This window comes from Pseudorca crassidens, chromosome 9 (genome assembly GCF_039906515.1).
Source record: "Pseudorca crassidens isolate mPseCra1 chromosome 9, mPseCra1.hap1, whole genome shotgun sequence".
Lineage (NCBI taxonomy): Eukaryota > Metazoa > Chordata > Mammalia > Artiodactyla > Delphinidae > Pseudorca > Pseudorca crassidens.
In genome coordinates, this window is record NC_090304.1 from 37,787,378 (window position 1) to 37,810,427 (window position 23,050).

Consider the following 23,050-nt stretch of genomic DNA (forward strand, 5'->3'; position numbering starts at 1 on the left):
TCTATAAAAAGTTTTACTTTTTTCTGTAATTTTTAATATAAGACATCTAATGTCTTAGATAAACGGTGAGTTGATACTATCAGGAACAAGATATGGCACAGATTCCAAAAACAAATTTTTTTTTTTTTTTTTTTTTTGCATTTAGGCTTTGCAGTCACTATGCAATGATTATCAATTCGCCAAGGACAGTAACAGTCAGATACTGGAGAAAAAGAGATATGAGAAACATCTTTTATTTTTTCTAAAGAGGTGAAAATAAGTAAGATTTCTTATATTTCTCACTCATAAGATTTTTAAACTCTTAAAAATGCAATTTCTTTTCAAAGCACATGCCATCTTAAAAAAAATCTTAGCAATGTACATTTGCACTCAAAGAAAAACATGCAGCGCATTGTCCTCTGACAAAATTCTGCATAAAAACCCCACACGACTTTCTGCAAATATGTCCCCTCTTTATCTTTTAGGGACTCCAAACCACAAACATTCAGTGCAATATTTATTGTTTCTTATTTCCGTAGGAAACACAGGACCAATGATGTCTTCTGACTACAACTGTTTCTGGATGGCTGAGCAACAGTCTCCCTCTGCTTTATTTTAAAGTACTCTCTTTAGCTTGCTGATGTAAGGTACAACTAGAATTCAGCAAAACTTGAGGATCCAAGTGGAAGATGGAGGAGAAATACTTAAGGTGTACCCTGTGCCATAAACTTAGGAAAAAAAATTTACACAATAACAAAACAAAACCAAAAATCCTCAGATTTTATCAATGCACCCTTTTAAAAAGTTTTTTTTTTTTTAGATTCCTGAAAGCAGCTTAATGTGAATCAAAAGCAGTTCCTGAGTAACTGCTGTAAACAGTGTCTTTTTAAAATATATATATATATATTTGCAACTTAGCTCATTTTGGTTCTGCCTTAATTTACCTCCCTAGCTTTTAGTTTAATCCTAGTTCCCTTCTTTTCAGTTCTCAATGTGCAAGTACAATAGCATCAGCTCCGAGTCGGCATGGTACAGATGTTTCTTGTCACTTCTGTGTGATCACCTGCATGTCTGACAGGCCAGGTTTCCAGAGTCACTGCAGGTCACAGTTCTCTCAGTCTCACAGAACCTGTGAGAGCCACGGACACTTCACGTTTTCTTCATCAGACGCCGTGACTGCCACGTGTGGAGCTTGTTGTAAGCTGTCTGGAGCATCTCCTCTATGTGACTTACCAACTGAAAAACATAGCAAGACACTTAGGCAACAATGGTAAAGGCTGGGGAAGTTACTGCTTCTGATCCAGATCTGGCACATACTTCAGTGCTGTTCCCAAGCTCTTTTCTGTTTCTCCAATGAGGTAACATGCAAGCCCTCTGTGAAGGTGTTATCAGACACATTTTGTATAGAAAGGTAAGAGGGAAGGTGGGGTATAGTAGAGGCTGGAAATTCACCTGCTTTGCCTGCACTGTATGTCTGCCCTGTCATTAATCAGCCATAGGACAACATGAAATCCTGGGTTCTAGGCTTTAGTTTCTTTTGTCAAATGAGAAAGGTGAACTAAACTGGTGATTTCTAGATATAAACATAAGCCTCTTGACTAAGATCAAGAGGGTAGCATCAACACTAACTTAGAGAAAATTTGAAAAATGCCCCACTCCCCTGAAGATTCTGAGGCAACAGGTCTGGGATGAGACCCAGGAATCTTTTGATTTTCAAAAGCTCCTCCACTTAATTCTGCTGCACAGGCAACCTTGTGAAGCACTTTTCTATGTTCTCTAGGGTCTTTTCCAGGTCTAACACTTCAGGATTTCAATGTAACTCAGCAGATTACAGAAAAATCTAAATGGTCTCAAAGCTTCACACAAGTATTATGTCATGCCTTAGGTCAGGACTACGTATCTTGAGCAGAAAACAATTTTACCCTCGTCACAGACATAACTAGAAGTCAACAGGACCACACTGATCTAAGCTGATAAAGACTCCTAAGGCAGAGTGTCTTTGGATTATCTGTTTCCTCGCAAGTGGAGAGTGTAATTTACATGGTTGGAAGTAAAAGTCTTATGAAAAGTCTGCAAGTCAATTTTGGCAGTATGGGGACAGAGACCAGGAAGTTCTAAATCCTTGTAGCATGCCAATAACTTAGATTCAATCTGAGATAGTTAAAAACAAAATAAACTCTTATTTACCACACCTGTTATCACTATGTGTGTGTGTGTGTGTGTGTGTGTGCGCGCGCGCACAAGGGGGAGTGTTATGTTATTTACTTCTGTCCGGGAACTACACTGCTCCATAGGCTGCAGTGGCTCCACAGAACCAGTTAGAAGAGATGAATGCCACAGCCTCCTGTAAGGCCGCACATGGCCTCAGAATCCTGTTGACTACAGTGCTCCAGGTAGTGACAGTCAATTGAGAAGGCACATAAACTGAAATCTACTTGTCACCCTTGCTCTGCTGTGGGAAGACACTTCGAGCTTCTTTTCTGATTATAAATAACGTTGTTATATTTTAAGAAAAACCACTTAGAATGTTTAGGGAATAAAAATTTACTAAAAATATTACTGATGAAGATTTTTCAACTTTCAACTGTAAAACTTGTTTTGATTATCCTACTCACTGAAACACTGAACTCTAAGTTTGTACATACTACTTTTTTCCCTGTCACCTCTGAGAAGACCTGCATTAACACAGAGAAACAATCTTGTGTGGTTGTTCTAGCCTTCCATTAAAAACAACGCTAAAAATCCTGGGCATAAGGTGACACTTCTTACCCACTTGCCATGCCCTGCTGTCAACCAGGGAAGCTGAAGGCAGACCATAATCCAGGAACTGTTCAGCTTACTTTCATAGAATGGCAATTCTACCTTTCTCTGCATTGCTACATTTGTACTTGCTACTCAGGTTTTCAAAATAAATACCCTTAGGAACATACATATAGGTTGTAAATCTATAAAGAAAGGCATGTAGGTGATTATTACAAATCCTGGTTAGTCATAGCCTTGAGAGAGTGGGACAGGGACACTCAGGGTACTGGTTCTATTTTTACCATGATTGGTGGGTACACAGATACTTGTTTTACTATTTAAAAGAGCAAATGTATTTTATACACTTCTGAATGTATGATACATTTTACAATTAAAAAACTATTCCTGGGACTTCCCTCGTGGTCCAGTGGTAAAGAATCCGCCTTACAATGCAGGGGACACAGGTTTGATCCATGGTCAGGGAACTAAGATCCCACATGCCACCGGGGAACTAAGCCCGTGTGCCGCAACTACAGAGCCCACGCACCACAACTAGAGAGAATCCCGCGCACCGCAAGGAAGAGCCCGCGGCGCCGCAACGAAAGATCCCGCATGCCTCAACGAAGATCCCACGTGCTGCAACTAAGACCTGATGCTGCCAAAAATAAAATAAATAAATGCTCTTAAAAAAAAAAAAAAAAAAAGCAGCCTTAAAAAAACCTCCAGTATTCCCAGCAACAGAAAAAAAACAACATATATACTCATTTACAGGAAAACAAAGTAAATTTCATCATTTTACTACACAGAGAAAAATATTAGGCCAAAATTAAATTGTTGCCTTACATTTGTGCTTAAATACTGTCTCCGAATTTTTTCTTGGAATGGGCAGAGTTTTGTAACTTGGAATCGTTCCAAATTACTTTTCATTTTCACTACCTAAAAAAAGATGAGAGAAATAATGAATTACAGACTCTCAAAGAACCTACAGGGATCAAGAGAAAAACACACATAAGGTTTCTTTTTCTTTCTTCTTCTTTTTTTTTTTTTAAGATTAACTGGCTCCACCAGGCAGAGAAGCAATATTGAATATATTCAGATTCTTTTGGTTTATAATTCATATCCTTCCTGATGTTTTTTGTGCATGCGTATAAATGCATATGTAGAAAATATACAGTATACACTGTTTTAAAATTCCACTTGGTTTAACGGGAACATCTTTAAGTCATTAAATACTAAGTCGTCATTTAAAATGGATGTATCTTTAACCAATCCCTTTCTGGTAGATATTTAGACCATTTCTACACAGACAGTAGTAGAGAAACATCTCTATGGCTCGATATTTGCATACATTCATTCTTAATTATTTCCTTAGGTTAAGTTTCTAAATGTTGAATTTCTGGGTCAAAGCGTGTTTTAAAAAGGTAAAAGTCCTTTCCAAAGCGTGTTTTAAAAAGGTAAAAGTCCTTTCCTCCACTTGTAGTGGAGGAAAGGACTCTCTTCTTAGCAACTTGGCCATCACTGATCATTCTAAGTTTTTTATCCTTTTACAAATTATAGATGAAAAATGCGCTTTTTATGTAGCTTTAAAGATAATTTATTTGAATACTGAGTATGAAAATTTCCTAGGTTTATTGGGCCACTTGCATTCTTTAGTGAATCGCCTGTTAAAAATGTTTTGCCTATTATTTTAAATGGGGTATTTATCTTTCTCTTAAAGATTGTTTGTAAGAGCAATCTATATAGTAAAGCTATTACTACCTTTTTTTTAAATTGAATTATAGTTGATTTACAATGTTGTGTTAGTTTCTGGTGCATAGCAAAGTGATTCAGTTAACTTTTAAGATGCACGATTATAAGTTATGGAACTGGTCTGGATCTCAAGTTTCTTTGCATACAAAATGGGTGTCAATACCTACTCCATCAGGATGCTGTGAGGCTTAAATGAAACAATATATGCAAAGTAGTGTTTGGCACATAGTAAACATCCAATACGATTTTCCAACTTCAAGATAACACTTCACTAAGTTACACTACTACAACAGCTGGCTGTGTTTGGAATCGGTTCTGACCTTTTCTTCTAGGAATGGCGTATTAACGGGAAAGCAGGACCAGAAGTGCCGTAGAAGTTCCCCAACAGCCACATACAGGTGTTTCAATTCAGACTGAATATCATTTGGCACCATCTCTGCAAAAGAAAAAGTGGTCCATAGGATAAAAGCTATTTTCCCCTGTGTGTGGTCTCTGAAAGAATGACAACTCAGAGAATAAATCTGAATGCGCACTCTACCAATACTAAACCAGGATGTGCTATTCTGAGACAAGTTACTGATTTTGTGGCTGAAAGACCACAGAATTTAAATTTCCTTGGGGTTTTGGAGGAATTTTCAGGTTTTGCTTTAAGAGGGAGGAGAGGAAAAAAAATGTGTGACGAGCAATATCACACATTACTAGTGTGACACAGCAACGTGCCACTGTTTGTAATATTAAAACAATACTGAAACATCAACTCTTGTCTAAATATGCTTTAGGATCTGGATGCATAAAAACAAAACAAAAATTCCAGAAATGTCCCAAAGAGAAACCAATAAAACTTAGCACTCTTCTCAAATTGCTCTTCTGAGGTTATTTAGGTAAAGGGACAGCAACATGAGGTCCAGCACATACGGTTTATGGCTTGCTGTGTCCCTCCCTGCATCAGTGCTCCTCCAGGTGACAGTGCTGTGATGGTACTACTGGCAGCACTGCTTGAGAGAACCTGAAAGAAATTAAGACAAAAAAGTGGTTTCTCTCTTTTCTGGCCATCTTTTTTACTTAACATTTCAGTTCTATAGCAAAATGTCCATTAAGTCTTCATTCCTGTATAAATACATAAGTTATAGCAACCAGAGTGAACCACTTTCCATGAGGCTAGAAACACAATATGTGTAGAAACAGAATACCTACCAATCTTCCAGGAATACCAGGCAAGTCCACAGGTACTTCAAAATACACAACTTTTGTCTAGTCAAGCCCCCCTGCCTTTTTTAAAGTATAGTTGATTTACAATATTGTGCTAGTTTCAGGTGTACAGCAGTGATTCAGTTACACATGTACATGTATATATCTATATTCTTTTTTTTTTTTTTTTAAACATCTTTATTGGAGCATAATTGCTTTACAATGGTATGTTAGTTTCAGCTTCACAACAAAATGAATCAGTTATATATATACATATGTTCCCATATCTCTTCCCGCTTGCGTCACCCTCCCTCCCACCCTCCCTATCCCACCCCTCCAGGCGGTCACACAGCACCGAGCTGATCTCCCTGTGCTATGCGGCTGCTTCCCACTAGCTATCTACCTTACGTTTGGTAGTGTATACATGTCCATGCCTCTTTATTGCTTTGTCACCGTTTACCCTACCCCCTCCCCATAGCCTCAAGTCCATTCTCTAGTAAGTCTGTGTCTTTATTCCTGTTTCACCCCTAGGTTTTTCATGACATTTTTTTTTTCTTAAATTCCATATATATGTGTTAGCATACGGTATTTGTCTCTCTCTTTCTGACTTACTTCACTCTGTATGACAGACTCTAGGTCTATCCACCTCATTACAAATAGCTCAATTTCGTCTCTTTTTATGGCTGAGTAATACTCCATTGTATATATGTGCCACATCTTCTTTATCCATTCATCCAATGATGGACACTTAGGTTGTTTCCATCTCTGGGCTATTGTAAATAGAGCTGCAATGAACATTTTGGTACATGACTCTTTTTGAATTATGGTTTTCTCAGGGTATATGCCCAGTAGTGGGATTGCTGGGTCATATGGTAGTTCTATTTGTAGCTTTTTAAGGAACCTCCATACTGTTCTCCACAGTGGCTGTATCAATTTACATTCCCACCAACAGTGTAAGAGGGTTCCCTTTTCTCCACACCCTCTCCAGCATTTATTGTTTCTAGATTTTTTGATGATGGCCATTCTGACTGGTGTGAGATGATATCTCATTGTAGTTTTGATTTGCATTTCTCTAATGATTAGTGATGTTGAGCATTCTTTCATGTGTTTGTTGGCACTCTGTATATCTTCTTTGGAGAAATGTCTATTTAGGTCTTCTGCCCATTTTTGGATTGGGTTGTTTGTTCTTTTGTTATTAAGCTGCATGAGCTGCTTATAAATTTTGGAGATTAATCCTTTGTCAGTTGCTTCATTTGCAAATATTTTCTCCCATTCTGAGGGTTGTCTTTTGGTCTTCTTTATGGTTTCCTTTGCTGCGCAAAAGCTTTTAAGTTTCATTAGGTCCCATTTGTTTAATTTTGTTTTTATTTCCATTTCTCTAGGAGGTGGGTCAAAAAGGATCTTGCTGTGATTTATGTCATAGAGTGTTCTGCCTATGTTTTCCTCTAAGAGTTTGATACTTTCTGGCCTTACATTTAGGTCTTTAATCCATTTTGAGCTTATTTTTGTGTATGGTGTTAGGGAGTGATCTAATCTCATACTTTTACATGTAGCTGTCCAGTTTTCCCAGCACCACTTATTGAATAGGCTGTCCTTTCTCCACTGTACATTTCTGCCTCCTTTGTCAAAGATAAGGTGACCATATGTGCGTGGGTTTATCTCTGGGCTTTCTATCCTGTTCCATTGATCTATATTTCTGTTTTTGTGCCAGTACCATACTCTCTTGATTACTGTAGCTTTGTAGTATAGTCTGAAGTCAGGAAGCCTGATTCCTCCAGCTCCATTTTTCGTTCTCAAAATTGCTTTGGCTATTCGGGGTCTTTTGTGTTTCCATACAAATTGTGAGATTTTTTGTTCTAGTTCTGTGAAAAATGCCAGTGGTAGTTTCATAGGGATTGCATTGAATCTGTAGGTTGCTTTGGGTAGTAGAGTCATTTTCACAATGTTGATTCTTCCAATCCAAGAACATGGTATATCTCTCCATCTATTTGTATCATTTTTAATTTCTTTCATCAGTGTCTTATAATTTTCTGCATACAGGTCTTTTGTCTCCTTAGGTAGGTTTATTCCTAGGTATTTTATTCTTTTTGTTGCAATGGTAAATGGGAGTGTTTTCTTGATTTCACTTTCAGATTTTTCATCCTTAGTGTATAGGAATGCCAGAGATTTCTGTGAATTAATTTTGTATCCTGCTACTTTACCAAATTCATTGATTAGCTCTAGTAGTTTTCTGGTAGCATCTTTAGGGTTCTGTATGTATAGTATCATGTCATCTGCAAACAGTGACAGCTTTACTTCTTCTTTTCCGATTTGGATTCCTTTTATTTCCTTTTCTTCTCTGATTGCTGTGGCTAAAACTTCCAAAACTATGTTGAATAAGAGTGGTGAGAGTGGGCAACCCTGTCTTGTTCCTGATCTTAGTGGAAATGCTTTCAGTTTTTCACCATTGAGGACGATGTTGGCTGTGGGTTTGTCATATATGGCCTTTATTATGTTGAGGAAAGTTCCCTCTATGCCTACTTTCTGCAGGGTTTTTATCATAAATGGGTGTTGAATTTTGTCAAAAGCTTTCTCTGCATCTATTGAGATGATCATATGGTTTTTCTCCTTCAATTTGTTAATATGGTGTATCATGTTGATTGATTTGCGTATATTGAAGAATCCTTGCATTCCTGGAATGAACCCCACTTGATCATGGTGTATGATCCGTTTAATGTGCTGTTGGATTCTGTTTGCTAGTATTTTGTTGAGGATCTTTGCATCTATGTTCATCAGTGATATTGGCCTGTAGTTTTCTTTCTTTGTGACATCCTTGTCTGGTTTTGGTATCAGGGTGATGGTGGCCTCATAGAATGAGTTGGGGAGTGTTCCTCCCTCTGCTATATTTTGGAAGAGTCTGAGAAGGATAGGTGATAGCTCTTCTCTAAATGTTTGATAGAATTCGCCTGTGAAGCCATCTGGTCCTGGGTTTTTGCTTGTTGGAATATTTTTAATCACAGTTTCAATTTCAGTGCTTGTGATTGGTCTGTTCATATTTTCTATTTCTTCCTGATTCAGTCTTGGCAGGTTGTGCCTTTCTAAGAATTTGTCCATTTCTTCCAGGTTGTCCATTTTATTGGCATAGAGTTGCTTGTAGTAATCTCTCATGATCTTTTGTATTTCTGCAGTGTCAGTCGTTACTTCTCCTTTTTCATTTCTAATTCTATTGATTTGAGTCTTCTCCCTTTTTTTCTTGATGAGTCTGGCTAATGGTTTATCAATTTTGTTTATCCTTTCAAAGAACCAGCTTTTAGTTTTATTGATCTTTGCTATTGTTTCCTTCATTTCTTTTTCATTTATTTCTGATCTGATTTTTATGATTTCTTTCCTCCTGCTAACTTTGCGGTTTTTTTGTTCTTCTTTCTCTAATTGCTTTAGGTGCAAGGTTAGGTTGTTTATTCGAGATGTTTCCTGTTTCTTAAGGTAAGATTGTATTGCTATGAACTTCCCTCTTAGAACTGCTTTTGCTGCATCCCATAGATTTTGAGTCGTCGTGTCTCCATTGTCATTTGTTTCTAGGTATTTTTTGATTTCCCCTTTGATTTCTTCAGTGATCACTTCGTTATTAAGTAGTGTATTGTTTAGCCTCCATGTGTTTGTATTTTTTACAGATCTTCTCCTGTGATTGATATCGAGTCTCATAGCGTTGTGGTCGGAAAAGATACTTGATACAGTTTCAATTTTCTTAAATTTACCAAGGCTTGATTTGTGACCCAAGATATGATCTATCCTGGAGAATGTTCCATGAGCACTTGAGAAAAATGTGTATTCTGTTGTTTTTGGATGGAATGTCCTATAAATATCAATTAACTCCATCTCATTTAATGTATCATTTAAAGCTTGTGTTTCCTTATTTATTTTCATTTTGGATGATCTGTCCATTGGTGAAAGTGGGGTGTTAAAGTCCCCTACTATGAATGTGTTACTGTCGATTTCCCCTTTTATGGTTGTCAGTATTTGCCTTATGTATTGAGGTGCACCTATGTTGGGTGCATACATATTTACAATTGTTATATCTTCCTCTTGGATCGATCCCTTGATCATTATGTAGTGTCCTTCTTTGTCTCTTCTAATAGTCTTTGTTTTAAAGTCTATTTTGTCTGATATGAGAATTGCTACTCCAGCTTTCTTTTGGTTTCCATTTGCATGAAATACCTTTTTCCATCCCCTTACTTTCAGTCTGTATGTGTCTCTAGGTCTGAAGTGGGTCTCTTGTAGACAGCAAATATATGGGTCTTCTTTTTGTATCCATTCAGCCAATCTGTGTCTTTTGGTGGGAGCATTTAGTCCATTTACATATAAGGTAATTATCGATATGTGTGTTCCCATTCCCATTTTCTTAATTGTTTTGGGTTTGTTATTGTAGGTCTTTTCCTTCTTTTGTGTTTCTTGCCTAGAGAAGTTCCTTTAGCAGTTGTTGTAGAGCTGGTTTGGTGGTGCTGAACTCTCTCAGCTTTTGCTTGTCTCTAAAGGTTTTAATTTCTCCATCAAATCTGAATGAGATCCTTGCTGGGTAGAGTAATCTTGGTTGCAGGTTTTTCTCCTTCAACACTTTCAATATGTCCTGCCACTCCCTTCTGGCTTGCAGAGTTTCTGCTGAAAGATCAGCTGTTAACCTTATGGGGATTCCCTTGTGTGTTATTTGTTGTTTTTCCCTTGCTGCTTTTAATATGTTTTCTTTGTATTTAATTTTTGACAGTTTGATTAATATGTGTCTTGGCGTATTTCTCCTTGGATTTATCCTGTATGGGACTCTCTGTGCTTCCTGGACTTGATTAACTATTTCCTTTCCCATATTAGGGAAGTTTTCAACTATAATCTCTTCAAATATTTTCTCAGTCCCTTTCTTTTTCTCTTCTTCTTCTGGAACCCCTATAATTCGAATGTTGGTACGTTTAATGTTGTCCCAGAGGTCTCTGAGACTGTCCTCAGTTCTTTTCATTCTTTTTTCTTTATTCTGCTCTGCAGTAGTTATTTCCACTATTTTATCTTCCAGGTCACTTATCCGTTCTTCTGCCTCAGTTATTCTGCTATTGATCCCATCTAGAGGACTTTTAATTTCATTTATTGTGTTGTTCATCGTTGCTTGTTTCATCTTTAGTTCTTCTAGGTCCTTGTTAACTGATTCTTGCATTTTGTCCATTCTATTGTCCATTCTATCTCCAAGATTTCGGATCAACCTTACTATCATTATTCTGAATTCTTTTTCAGGTAGACTGCCTATTTCCTCTTCATTTGTTAGGTCTGATGGGTTTTTATCTTGCTCCTTCATCTGCGGTGTGTTTTTCTGTCTTTTCATCTTGCTTATCTTACTGTGTTTGGGGTCTCCTTTTTTGCAGGCTGAAGGTTCGTAGTTCCTGTTGTTTTTTGTGTCTGTCCCCAGTGGCTAAGGTTGGTTCAGTGGGTTGTGTAGGCTTCCTGGTGGAGGGTACTAGTGCCTGTGTTCTGGTGGATGAGGCTAGATCTTGTCTTTCTGGTGGGCAGGTCCACGTCTGGTGGTGTGTTTTGGGGTGTCTGTAGACTTATTATGATTTTGGGCCGCCTCTCTGCTAATGGGTGGGGTTGTGTTCCTGTCTTGCTAGTTCTTTGGCATAGGATGTCCAGCACTGTAGCTTGCTGGTCGTTGAGTGAAGCTGGGTGCTGGCGTTGAGATGGAGATCTCTCGGAAATTTTTGCTGTTTGATATTATGTGCAGCTGGGAGGTCTCTTGTGGATCAGTGTCCTGAAGTTGGCTCTCCCACCTCAGAGGCACAGCACTGACTCCTGGCTGCAGCACCAAGAGCCTTTCATCCACAGGGCTCCTTAATTTGGGATGATTGGTTGTCTATTCAGGTATTCCACAGATGCAGGGTATATCAAGTTGATTGTGGAGCTTTAATCCGCTGCTTCTGAGGCTGCTGGGAGAGATTTCCCTTTCTCTTCTTTGTTCTCACAGCTCCCAGGGGCTCAGCTTTGGATTGAGCCCCGCCTGTGCGTGTAGGTCGCCGGAGGGCGTCTGTTCTTTGCTCAGACAGGACGGGGTTAAAGGAACCGCTGATTCGGAGGCTCTGGCTCACTCAGGCCCGGGGGTAGGGAGGGGCACGGAGTGTGGGGCGGGCCTCCCGGCGAGACGTTGCAGCCTGAGGCGCGCCTGTGCATTCTCCCGGGGGAGTTGTCCCTGGATCCCGGGACCCTGGCAGTGGCGGGCTGCACAGGCTCCCCGGAAGGGCGTGTGGCTAGTGACCTGTGTTCGCACACAGGCCTCCCGGTGGCGGCAGCAGCGGCCCTAGCGTCTCATGTCTGTCTCTGGGCTCCGCACTTTTAGCCGCGGCTCGCGCCCGTCCCTGGAGCTCTCTCAAGCAGCGTTCTTAATCCCCTCTCCTCGTGCACCAGGAAACAAAGAGGGACGTAAAAGTCTCTTGCCTCTTCGGCAGTTCCAGGCTTCTCCCCGGACTCTCTCCCGGCCAGCCGCGGTGCTCTAACGCCCTGCAGGCTGTGTTCACGCCGCCAACCTCAGTCCTCTCCCGGAGCTCCGACAAAAGCCGGAGCCTCAGCTCCCAGTCCCGCCCGCCCCGGCGGGCGAGCAGACAAGCCTCTCGGCTGGCGAGTTCCGGTCGGCCCGATCCTCTGCGCTGGAATCTGTCCGCTTTGCCCTCCGCACCCCTGTTGCTGTGCTCTCCTCCGCGGCTCCCAAGCTCCCCCACTCCGCCTCCCGAAGCCTCCGCCCGCGAAGGGGCTTCCTAGTGTGTGGACACTTTTCCTCCTTCACAGCTCTCTCCCGCTGGTGCAGGACCCGTCCCTATCCTTTTGTCTCTGTTTAGTTTTTTCTTTTGCCCTACCCAGGTACGTGGGGGGTTTCTTGCCTTTTGGGAGGTCTGAGGTCTTCTGCCAGCGTTCAGTAGATGCTCTGTAGGAGTTGTTCCACGCGTAGATGTATTTCTGGTGTATCTGTGGGGAGGAACGTGATCTCCGCGTCTTACTCTTCCGCCATCTTCCCGGAAGTCCTCTATATTCTTTTTTTCTTTCTTTTCCATTATAGTTTATCACAAGATACTGAATATAGCTCCCTGTGCAGTAAACTCTTATTGTTTATCTATTTTCTATATGGTAGTGTGCATCTGTTAATCCCATACTCCCAATTTATCCCTGCCCACCACCCCTCCTTCTCCTTTGGTAACCATAAGTTTGTTTTCTATGTCTGTGAGTCTGTTTCTGTTTTGTAAATAAGTTCACTAGTACTATTTTTTTTTTTTAAAGATTGGGAGTGAGTTATTTATCTGTCTATCTATCTATCTATCTATTTATTTATTTATGGCTGTGTTGGGTCTTCGTTGCTGCATGTGGGCTTTCTCTAGTTGCCGTGAGTGGGGGCTACTCTTCATTGCTGTGCATGTGCTTCCCACTGCAGTGGTTTCTCTTGTTGTGGAGCATGGGCTCTAGGTGCATGGGCTTTAGTAGTTGTGGCACGCAGGCTTATGAGTTGTGGCGCATGGGCTTAGTTGCTCCACGGCATGTGGGATCTTCCTGGACCAGGGCTCGAACACGTGTCCCCTGCACTGGCAGGTGGATTCTTAACCACTATGCCACCAGGGAAGTCCCTGTACTATTTTTTAGATTCTACATAGAAGTGATATCATGAAATATTTGTCTTTCTCTGTCTTAGCCAAGTCCTTACTTAAGTACCAACTTAACTTATGAACTCTTAGCACTGAAGGTAAGAGTGCTAAGGTAAAACTGAGTTTAAGGAAAGAAAAAAATGACAATAAAACAAATGTTAAATCCTTAATGGCAGCTGACATAAGAAAATCCAGCAAAGCAGAAATATACCATTTGTCACTTTTCAAGAAGTGAATACACCTAGCCAAAAGGGGAAAAAAACCCACATTCCCCACTGTATCCATATCAACATTTAGGGACATAACTGATCTATCTCTTCATTGAGTGCCTAACAAGTACCAAGGGCTAGCCATGGAGAGGAACAAATCATTTGCTGAATAGCTCAAGCGCAGGTTTAGTGTGTCTCAGTGGAGTTTTTACAAGTAGAAATTTATGTGTGTATGAAAAAAATATTTAACTTGGTGTAAAGAGCACATTATAGGACAACTATGAGTCAAGGGGACATGAATGTTCACTTCATTCCTATTTCCTTTTGTTAGAAATGTTATAATGCATTGTAACCAGAAGTTTCAGTGACTGCTGAGCTTGCCGACTAGTCACTGGTTACACTCAGGTATACACATCCGAGGGCAGATGACCTCTTCATGTGTCTCAGATGATGAAATCACTTTTTTAGGGCTGTGCGGAAGAATCTAAATATTGAAGACTGACCACAGCTTAAAAAAGTTAGGTGGACCTACTTTGGCCCAAGGGCCAGATCTTGCACAAGTATAGTATCTAGAGAGTGATGTCCAGAAATTTGGGGAAATCTGGGAGATTTTTCCAATAAAACTGTGTATATGGAAGAAAAAATCAGCAATCACAAAACTCATTATCTTACTTTTCATCATCATCTTACCTTCAGGTATGCCAAATACCTCTTTTCTCTACCTCTTTTTCAATTTATTAAGCAGAAATATGTCTTTAAACCCCATTAAAGTATTAGTTTTACAGTTCAATGTGAATGTGCTCATAAACTCAGAAAACAGAATGGGAATTCTGTTTTTCAAACAGTACAAGTCACCTACCTGAGTTAATTTGGGTGTATAAGCTTCCATTTCTTGTCTAATACTTTGAAAAGAATTAATAATGTCCTGACTTGTTGCATACTGTAGTGATTGGATTGGAGTTGGACCATGATAGTACCTGAAGATTAGCAAAGAAGAAATTACTAATCACACAGAATAAAGGTGCTCAACATTTGCTTTCAAATATTTTAGCAGTCTCAAGACAACATTCTCCCCAAAGTAAAGAGTTAAAGATATTTCAATAATATAATTGAATTCCTGTAAGGGCAATAGGAAGAAAACAGCACAGATTGCCAAAATTTATTTTCTTGGCTTCCATCATTTAGGATCGTTTCCTGAGATGCAAAAAGTAAATTTTTAAGGAAATAAGATACTGTATTTTATGGTAACAAACTAATTAAAACTTGAGTTCTATACTTGCAGAATATATTCTGTAATGACTTGTAATATAAAACTATTCTGTCTCAAGTTAATTTAATATTAGTCACCAAACTTACCTATCTGACTTCTTGAGGTTTAGTGCAATTGTTTTTATGGAATTATTTTTTCCCAAGTCTTCATATTCAATGGACTCTTGTAACTTCGCCTATAATTATCAACACAACATTTTTTATTGTAAAGTTCTCTTACAAAAGTAATGAACATGACTGAAAAAGCAAAACTGTACAGAGGATAAAATATGAAGTCTTCCCAAAATGAGTCTCACTTCCTAGACATGACTGCTCTACAAATGGCTGAACCCATTTTTTTTCACCATCCACTTACACAGAGTACCTGTTTTCCTACACTCTGACCAAACTAAGCATTACTGAACCTTTAATATTTGAAAATTTGGTAGATGAAAATGTGTATTTTACTATTTTTCTCCCCAAATAAATATAAAAAAATAATTTTTTTACATGTGTTGCAAATACTTCTCTTCCAATTTGGTGTTTTTCAATTTTAATTATTCCCTTTATGCTTATTCTTTCTGTGGGTTAATTTTTTGCTTAAATCTTTGATCCACTTAGAATTATTTTGAAATAAGTAGTAAGGTAGGGAATCTGAGGGTTTTTTAAAATATTAAATTATTAATCAGTCCCCCTAACACCATGTGTAGAATAATGTCTTTCCCCACTTATTCTGAAATGTCATGTTTATCATATATGTATTTAATCCCTCCATGTAATAAATATTTGGGTTTACTTCTGGATTCTTTATTTTGGTTTTACTACTGTGTTTTCTCCTGGACTAGTAACAAAATGCTATATTTCTATAGCCTTATAATAAAAACACATTAATTATAAGACACATGGTGACAATCTATGTAAACATTTGGGAAAACAATTTTACAATATTTCATCCCTACAGAGCTATGGAATTCATCTGGTTAGCTCTCATCTGTAGCTTCCCAGACTAGGATCAAAACGTTTACGATATTAAATATACCTCAAAAAAGATCAATCTGAAAACAGTATTTAAACTGCCCCTATTTTAAGAGTCTGAATAGTCCTCTTGTAGTATAGGAACAGATCTGACCTCAGCATGCTATTCAGAGTAACACATCCATCAGTCCCACCTTACCTAGACTCAGCCTAAGCTTTTATTATTTTCTCAGCTCTACACCCTTGAGCCAACTTCAAAGCATACTGATGTCTTCATTACCTTTCCCATATGTCAAGCTCATTTCTACCCCTGCTGTTACCTTACCCAAGTCATGTCCCAACCTAACCTCTTATATAAATCCAAATCCTAAGCCTCTGCCAAGGCCTAGTTATTCACCTAACTTTCATACTTAACTGAAAGCTCCATGAATATAATACTTCTGGATCTCTCATTCTATAAATCCTTGCAGAACACACAGCAGACTATTGACTTGAAAAAATATCTATAGAGTCAGTTTATCACTGAATATTGTGAAAATTAACACAATGATTTTTGACAATTCTTTCACTACCAAGAATCACGAGTACTTAGTGCAATATTGCAAAGAAAAGCATCACTTCCTAGATTTCTTCCTTAGCATCTCTAACTTACATTTTAGATTCACTTTGCTTAGTTCAGAAAAGAAATATCTTATTTTGTTAATTTTAAAGGTGTATATCCCTGTAGAAACATATTAAGTAACTGAAATATATAAAATAAAGACTCGCCCATAATCCCCTTTTAAAAATCATAAACTTAATTATATCGTATTAGTCTGTTCTGTGAACTTCATCTACTTGCTCACTCTTTGGTTCCTATTGTAAATCACACAATTACTATACTTTAAATTGTTTTATAATTATTCTTTTGATTTTGTTTTACCTGTAGACACTAAATTCTTTGAGGACAAGAACCCAATCTTATTCTGTCTTGTTTCCCACCACCTAATATGGCATGTAAGGCAACTCAAAAATGCTTTCTTGAATTTAATTTTAATGAACTGAACTATCGTATGGTATATGTGAACTCTTTTTAATTCAACATATCATTAATCCTTTTAAAAAGCCATCAATTGCTGCATGCATCAATCTCCACTGTATGGATGTATCACGGATATTAGGATGGTTGCTATTTTCTCAATTATAATACTGCCATGAGTATCTGTATCTGAATCTTTGCACACATCTTTATTTTTTTTAAAAATAAATGTCCAAAGTGGAATACTATCCAGAAGTGGAATTAAGGGTATAAACCTTCAAAAATTTAATACATATTGCCTGACTGCCCTCTAAGGAAGCTTTATCATAACTTATTTTTATAACGAGGGAGGGAGGAACTTAAAAAAACTGAGGGATAGCGAAGCTTGGCAAAGTTGCAGGGAGAGAAGAAACATACAAGTAGGTAACTGTTCATATTCCCCCACAACCTCTTTTCAGTATTTAATGAAAGACATTTCCAGTTCTGAAATGCCAGGCTTTAACATGAGGGCCAATCTTATCTTTTAAAATCACATACACTAACCTTTAGTTTTTTCTTTCTGTCATAGTCTTTGTTGATACTCTTTCCCAGAAAATAAAACTGTATGTTAATATGTGTATGTGTCTACAGGTGAAGGAAAAAAATAAAAATAAAAAAATAAAACAAAACAATAAAAACAGTTAACAGACTTGAGTCCACGGAAAGCAGGCTGGCAGGCCAAAACTGAGGAAGTACTCTTTAAAATGTTCTACAATTTAACCCAAATGCTTAACATCTTGGCCAGAAGGAACTGAGTCATCTGAACTGATCAAGGGTCAACATAAGGTACTCGCAGTCAGTTACATAAGTTATCTGGAGAAATGTGAGCCGTAAATGTCCCAGACTTTTTACCCATACCCTTTTTACTGCTGGCTGAAAGCAATCTACATCTCCAGAATTTCCATCAACGCTGCTGGGCTCGCCATTTTGCTCATTTTGTGCTTCTCTGAAAACAAAGGAAAAAAAATTAATGTTGAAAACCACAGGCAGAACAACAACAAAACTCCATCTGGCTATCATGGGAAACCCAGTTACTGCATCTTAGCATGTGTACTTAACTGTTTCCTGAGACCTGCTGCCAGGACCATGGCACTGTGATGGTTAAATCTCTTGATGATGGCAGCATTACTATTCTCTCTTATGGATTTAGAATTAGAAGTAGATGGCACAGAGGAAATGCCATAGCCCTGTGAGAAACAATTTAGTAGATTAAAAATTAAAATAAACTTCTGTTTTTCTTATTATGAGAGACATGTTGAGCCATAAAAACTTTCTGGATGACAGGACTTTATTAATTCTAAGCATTATCAAATACTTACAGGTAAACATTTAAAAATAAGTGACATTATACACGCAAAAAATGAAGAAATACTACTAACTGCTTTTAGTATCACAAAAATACCTTAACTGTTAAGTGCTGCATTTTTTTCCTAAAGAGCAATTTTGGATCTAGATTAAAATACTAGTTAGTGGGACGTTGGGCTGTAAGTCAGTACACTTAGTTAAAACTCACAGGGGCTACGAAAGAAGAAGTGGTCACTCCCACCGGGGTGGGGTATAGGGAGGGTAGGGTAGGTTCAAAAAAGCTTCACGGAGCACCATAAGATGAATAGGTGCTTGCAGGGCAAAAACGGAGACATTTCAGGAAGAGGAAACTAAACAAAGGTATAGAAGTAATGTAATACATATTGTGCCATGGGTTTGTATGTTGTTTGGTATACCTGGAATGAAGGGTGGGCCAGGGATTGGTGGGACATAAGGTTAAAGAGGTATGAGAAAGATCGTAAAAACTCATATGCCATTCATTCATTTATCAAGTAATTACTGAGTGCCTAATACCTCCTATGTGATGGGGATAGGCCAGTAATAAGAACAGTCAGCCTCATGGAACTTACAGTCTAGTGAAAGAAGACTGACAACTGACAAGTAAAATAAGGTAAAAATAAGACCACTTTTGAAAGTGACAGATGCTATGAAGAAAATAAAGAAAAGAAATGGAGAAAATAAAGACACAGTGTAGTGACTGGAATGGGAGGAGATACTTTAGATAGGGAGGTTAGGGAAGGTCTCACTGAAGAAGTAACATTAGAACACATGTCCGAAAGATGGGTAGAAGCTAGTTAGGTAGAAGAGCAGGAAGAACGAACAGCAAGTGCAAAGGCCCTGAGGTAGAAAAAGCTTGATACGGACCTTAAAGAAGGCAATTAGGTTTGGAGCACGAATCGAGTGGAAACAGCCCCAACTGAGGGAGAAGTAGGCAGAGGCCAAATCAAGAAGAGCACGGTAGGAGTTTTGATTTTATTCTAAGTTCAATGAGAAACCACTGAAGAGTTTTACATAAGGGGGGCATTATGATCTGATTTGTAACTCTGACTGCTAGGGAAGAATAAACTATAGGGAATAGACGTTGAAATAAGAAGATCAATTAGGTTAATGCAAGCCATGAAGCAACGGTACCCTAAAAGCAAGAGGGTGTAAATGTCTACGGAGACAGAGGAGATATAGACAGATCAGAGATGTGTTGTTGAGTGCTTGTTGATCAATTGAATGTTGGAGGTGAAGAAAGGGGAGGAATCAAGGAGACTCCTAGGTTTTGGCTTGAGTAACTGAGTCCATGGTAATGGTTTTGTTTTTTTTAAACTGACATACGGATGACCCAGGAAGAAATAGGTTTTTGAGAATGGGAATCAAAGGTTCTATTTTGGACATGTTATGTTGAAGGGTGTCTGTGAACTACCTAAGTGAAGATATCAAGTAGGGAGTTGGATATATGATTTTGGAGTTCTGGGGTTAGACAGACCAGGACTAACTGGGAGTCATCATTACATAATTAGAATTTGAAGCAATGGAATGGAAAGATGTATTTACAAGGAGGCTCAAGTCTGTATCCTGGGACAGAACTACTAGAGGATGACAGGGGAAAAAGAGGCATTAAAGGAACAATTGAACCAACCAACATTTTAATTAAAAGGATTGGATATATAAATTTTTATATATCCTTACAAGGGAACACTAGTTGCAAGTCTGTACCCTTAAACAACATCTCTCCAATTTTGCTACCCCTCCCCAAGGTCAGAACTATTAACCTCATTTACAAGAAAACTTAGAAAAATGTTTATAAACTACAGTTTAAGCCAGGTAAGTCTATGTACTTAACAACCGTGTGGTATGTTTAGCTCAGACTGATAGTGATAACAGGAAAAGTGAAGAAAGGTATGCACAACATACCACCATTTTTATTAAAAAAAAATTAAATTCCCCCTCCATCATATTAAGCTGTATCTTTTAAAAAAATATTTTAATTTTAATTTAATTTTATTTTATTTTTGGCCACGCTGCGCAGCATGTGGAATCTTAGTTCCCCGACCAGGGATAGAACCCATGCCCCCTGCATTGGAAGCGCGGAGTCTCAACCACTGGACCGCCAGGGAAGTCCCTTAAGCTGTATCTTAAGCTTCATTTTCTCCAGGTGATTAAAGAAGGCCACATTTGTAACGTGTTGAGATTCACCAAGGAAGTGACTGAATGCTGAGAATTTTCAAGAAAACAACTGAATTTCATTAGGGAGATGACTCACTGGGACATCAAGGATTACTTTCTGTTAATTTAATAATTTAGACTATAGGACACAATTTTAACATTGGTTTTCTCACCAGGTGCATGCATACACCAAGAGGAAAAAGGGGGGGGGAAGGAAGGAATGAGCATATTTATATGGCCAACAGAATAGTAGCCAAAGGAAGGGCAAGAAAATTAAAAAGTAACAGTGTCAAGAGAATACCTGAGGAAAGCAGGTTCCTTCCTAGCCTAGAAGATAGAGGCAGGGATAGAATTAGCCTTGATCAGAAGGGATCACCTATTTCTCCGTGATTGGATAAACTTCTCAGTCTGGAGTCACGATGCTGAGGTAGGTGCTCATACTTGATGGTCTAGCTGTTGAAACATATTGGGGCTAATATAGGGTAAGGGTCATGACTGTGCTCAAGATCTGGCAAATAGTGGGCAACCAACAATATTAACTTTTCCCTGTATAATAATATTTAGGCACATTTATTTAGATTAATGTTAGATACAGCATAAAAAACATCGTGTTAAACCTTCATTAATACCTAGGCAACTGTTGATGGGGGAGCTAGAAAATTCTTTTAAAAAATGTTTTACCAATTCATATGGAAATTTCAGTTCTCCAAGGCAATCTTAATAATAAAGAGTGCTCTTGAAAAGCACTTTTGATAAACCACTCCAAATAACAGTATTTTGTTTGTTTTACCTTCTAACAAGTTAGAATATCTATACTCAAGGCAATTTTAAAATTATACAAATGTTGAAGACTAGGAAGACTGTTTTCTCTCGTAAATCCTTTTACTACTACTTACCTCATCTAATGGTTTATCTTCCAAAGCTGTCAAATCAAGTAGTGGGTTTTTCACTCCCAATGAAACCATTGTTTTTAACCCTAGAAAATCAATGAAACAAAAAGTGATTAAGTTTTCCTTTCTCAGAAATAAAAAAAATCACTAACAGCATTAATGACGAGAGCAGCAAATTAAATGCTAGAGTGTGTTTCTGCCCATGGATGCCGCCGAGTAAGCATCGTTGACGTCTCCCCGCCCCCTCCACTGCCGTCATGTCTAAGTCAGAGTCACCCAAAGAGCCCGAACAGCTGCGGAAGCTCTTCATTGGAGGTTTGAGCTTTGAAACAACCAATGCGAGTCTGAGGAGCCATTGTGAGCAGCGGGGAGCGCTCACAGACTGTGTGGTAACGAGGGATCCAAACACCAGGTGCTCCAGAGGCTTCGGGTTTGTCACATATGCCACTGTGGAGGAGGTGGATGCGGCCATGAATGCAAGGCCACACAAGGTGGATGGAAGAGTGGTGGAACCAAAGAGGGCCGTCTCAAGAGAAGATTCTCAAAGACCTGGTACCCACTTAACTGCGAAAAACATTTTTGTTGGTGGCATTCAGAAATATCACACAGTGAACGGCCACAACTGTGAAGTAAGGAAAGCCCTATCTAAGCGAGAGATGGCTGGTGCTTCATCCAGCCAAAGAGGTCGAAGTGGTTCTGGAAATTTTGGCGGTGGTCGTGGAGGGGGTTTTGGTGAGAATGGCAACTTTGGTCGTGGAGGAAACTTCAGTGGTCAAGGTGGCTTTGGTGGCAGCCGCGGTGGTGGGGGATATGGTGGCAGTGGGGATGGCTGTAATGGATTTGGTAATGATGGAAGCAGTTTTGGAGGCAGTGAAAGCTACAATGATTTTGGCAGTTGCAACAATCAATCTTCAAATTTTGGACCCATGAAAGGAGGAAACTTTGGAGGCAGTAGTTCTGGCCCCTACGGTGGTGGAGGCCAATACTTTGCCAAACCCCGAAACCAAGGTGGTTCCAGCAGCAGCAGTAGCTACGGCAGTGGCAGAAGGTTTTGATTACTGCCAGGAAACAAAGCTTAGCGGGAGAGGAGAGCCAGAGAAGTGACAGGGAAGCTACAGGTTACAACAGATTTGTGAACTCCGCCAAGCACAGTGGTGGCAGGGCCTAGCTGCTACAAAGAAGACATGTTTTAGACAATACTCATGTGTATGTGCAAAAAAACTCGAGGACTGTATTTGTGACTAATTGTATAACAGGTTATTTTAGTTTCTGTTCTGTGTAAAGTGTAAAGCATTCCAACAAAGGGTTTTAATATAGATTTTTTTTTTGCACCCATGCTGTTGATTGCTAAATGTAACAGTCTGATCATGATGCTGAATAAATGTCTTTTTAAAATAAATAAATAAATAAATGTGTGTCAAGGATAAACAGTTACCTTTTTCATCTATTTTGGCACATTCTGCAAAGAGGTCCTTTGACCCAGTATTCAGCCGGTCCCTGTGAAAATAATGGGACTGAAAGAAACGTGTCCAGAACTCCTTTTCTGTCATGTTGTGGGGAACATTTTCTGCATATTTCATTTTTACTGTGAAAAAAACCCATAATAGTTACATAGTGAATTTCCAATTCTTAAAACCCCTCAAATTAGTTTCAAAATAGACTAACAGCAAAACTAGATTATGAAAGTATTCAACTTTACAAACTGTATATAATAATTGTAAATATAAAATATAACTTGAGAGATTAGGTGAGGCACTACCTTTATGAATCTTAACAAATTACAAACAAAACCTTATATTGAATATTTATTTATTTGGCTGTGCCAGGTCTTATTTGAGGCATGCAGGATCGTCGTTGCAGCATGCAGGCTCTAGTTCCCTGACCAGGGATCGAACCTGG

General features: G+C 38.8%; 2 protein-coding genes across 3 annotated transcripts in view; one reads left to right on the plus strand and one right to left on the minus strand.

Moving 5' to 3' along the window:
• Window positions 1-217: 217 nt before the first annotated feature.
• GTF2H1 (general transcription factor IIH subunit 1) overlaps window positions 218-23,050 on the minus strand; it is a 38,542-nt gene continuing 15,709 nt past the window's right edge. Inside the window, exons 6-16 of one of the 2 annotated variants that reach the window (XM_067749679.1) lie at window positions 22,587-22,736; window positions 21,158-21,237; window positions 17,841-17,968; window positions 17,640-17,727; window positions 14,858-14,946; window positions 14,361-14,478; window positions 5,386-5,476; window positions 4,791-4,906; window positions 3,565-3,657; window positions 3,269-3,376; window positions 218-1,215 (exon numbers count right to left, since the gene is read on the minus strand). In XM_067749679.1, coding sequence (XP_067605780.1) covers window positions 1,129-1,215; window positions 3,269-3,376; window positions 3,565-3,657; window positions 4,791-4,906; window positions 5,386-5,476; window positions 14,361-14,478; window positions 14,858-14,946; window positions 17,640-17,727; window positions 17,841-17,968; window positions 21,158-21,237; window positions 22,587-22,736 — 1,148 coding nt within the window. In that variant the 3' untranslated portion in view covers window positions 218-1,128. The remainder of the gene's footprint in view (window positions 1,216-3,268; window positions 3,377-3,564; window positions 3,658-4,790; window positions 4,907-5,385; window positions 5,477-14,360; window positions 14,479-14,857; window positions 14,947-17,639; window positions 17,728-17,840; window positions 17,969-21,157; window positions 21,238-22,586; window positions 22,737-23,050) is intronic. The other variant, XM_067749680.1, reaches the window with a different exon arrangement.
• LOC137230381 (heterogeneous nuclear ribonucleoprotein A1-like) lies at window positions 21,351-22,574 on the plus strand. The gene has a single exon (XM_067749682.1). It carries the CDS (start codon window positions 21,409-21,411, stop codon window positions 22,204-22,206), a length of 798 nt encoding a protein of 265 aa, XP_067605783.1. The 5' UTR covers window positions 21,351-21,408; the 3' UTR covers window positions 22,207-22,574.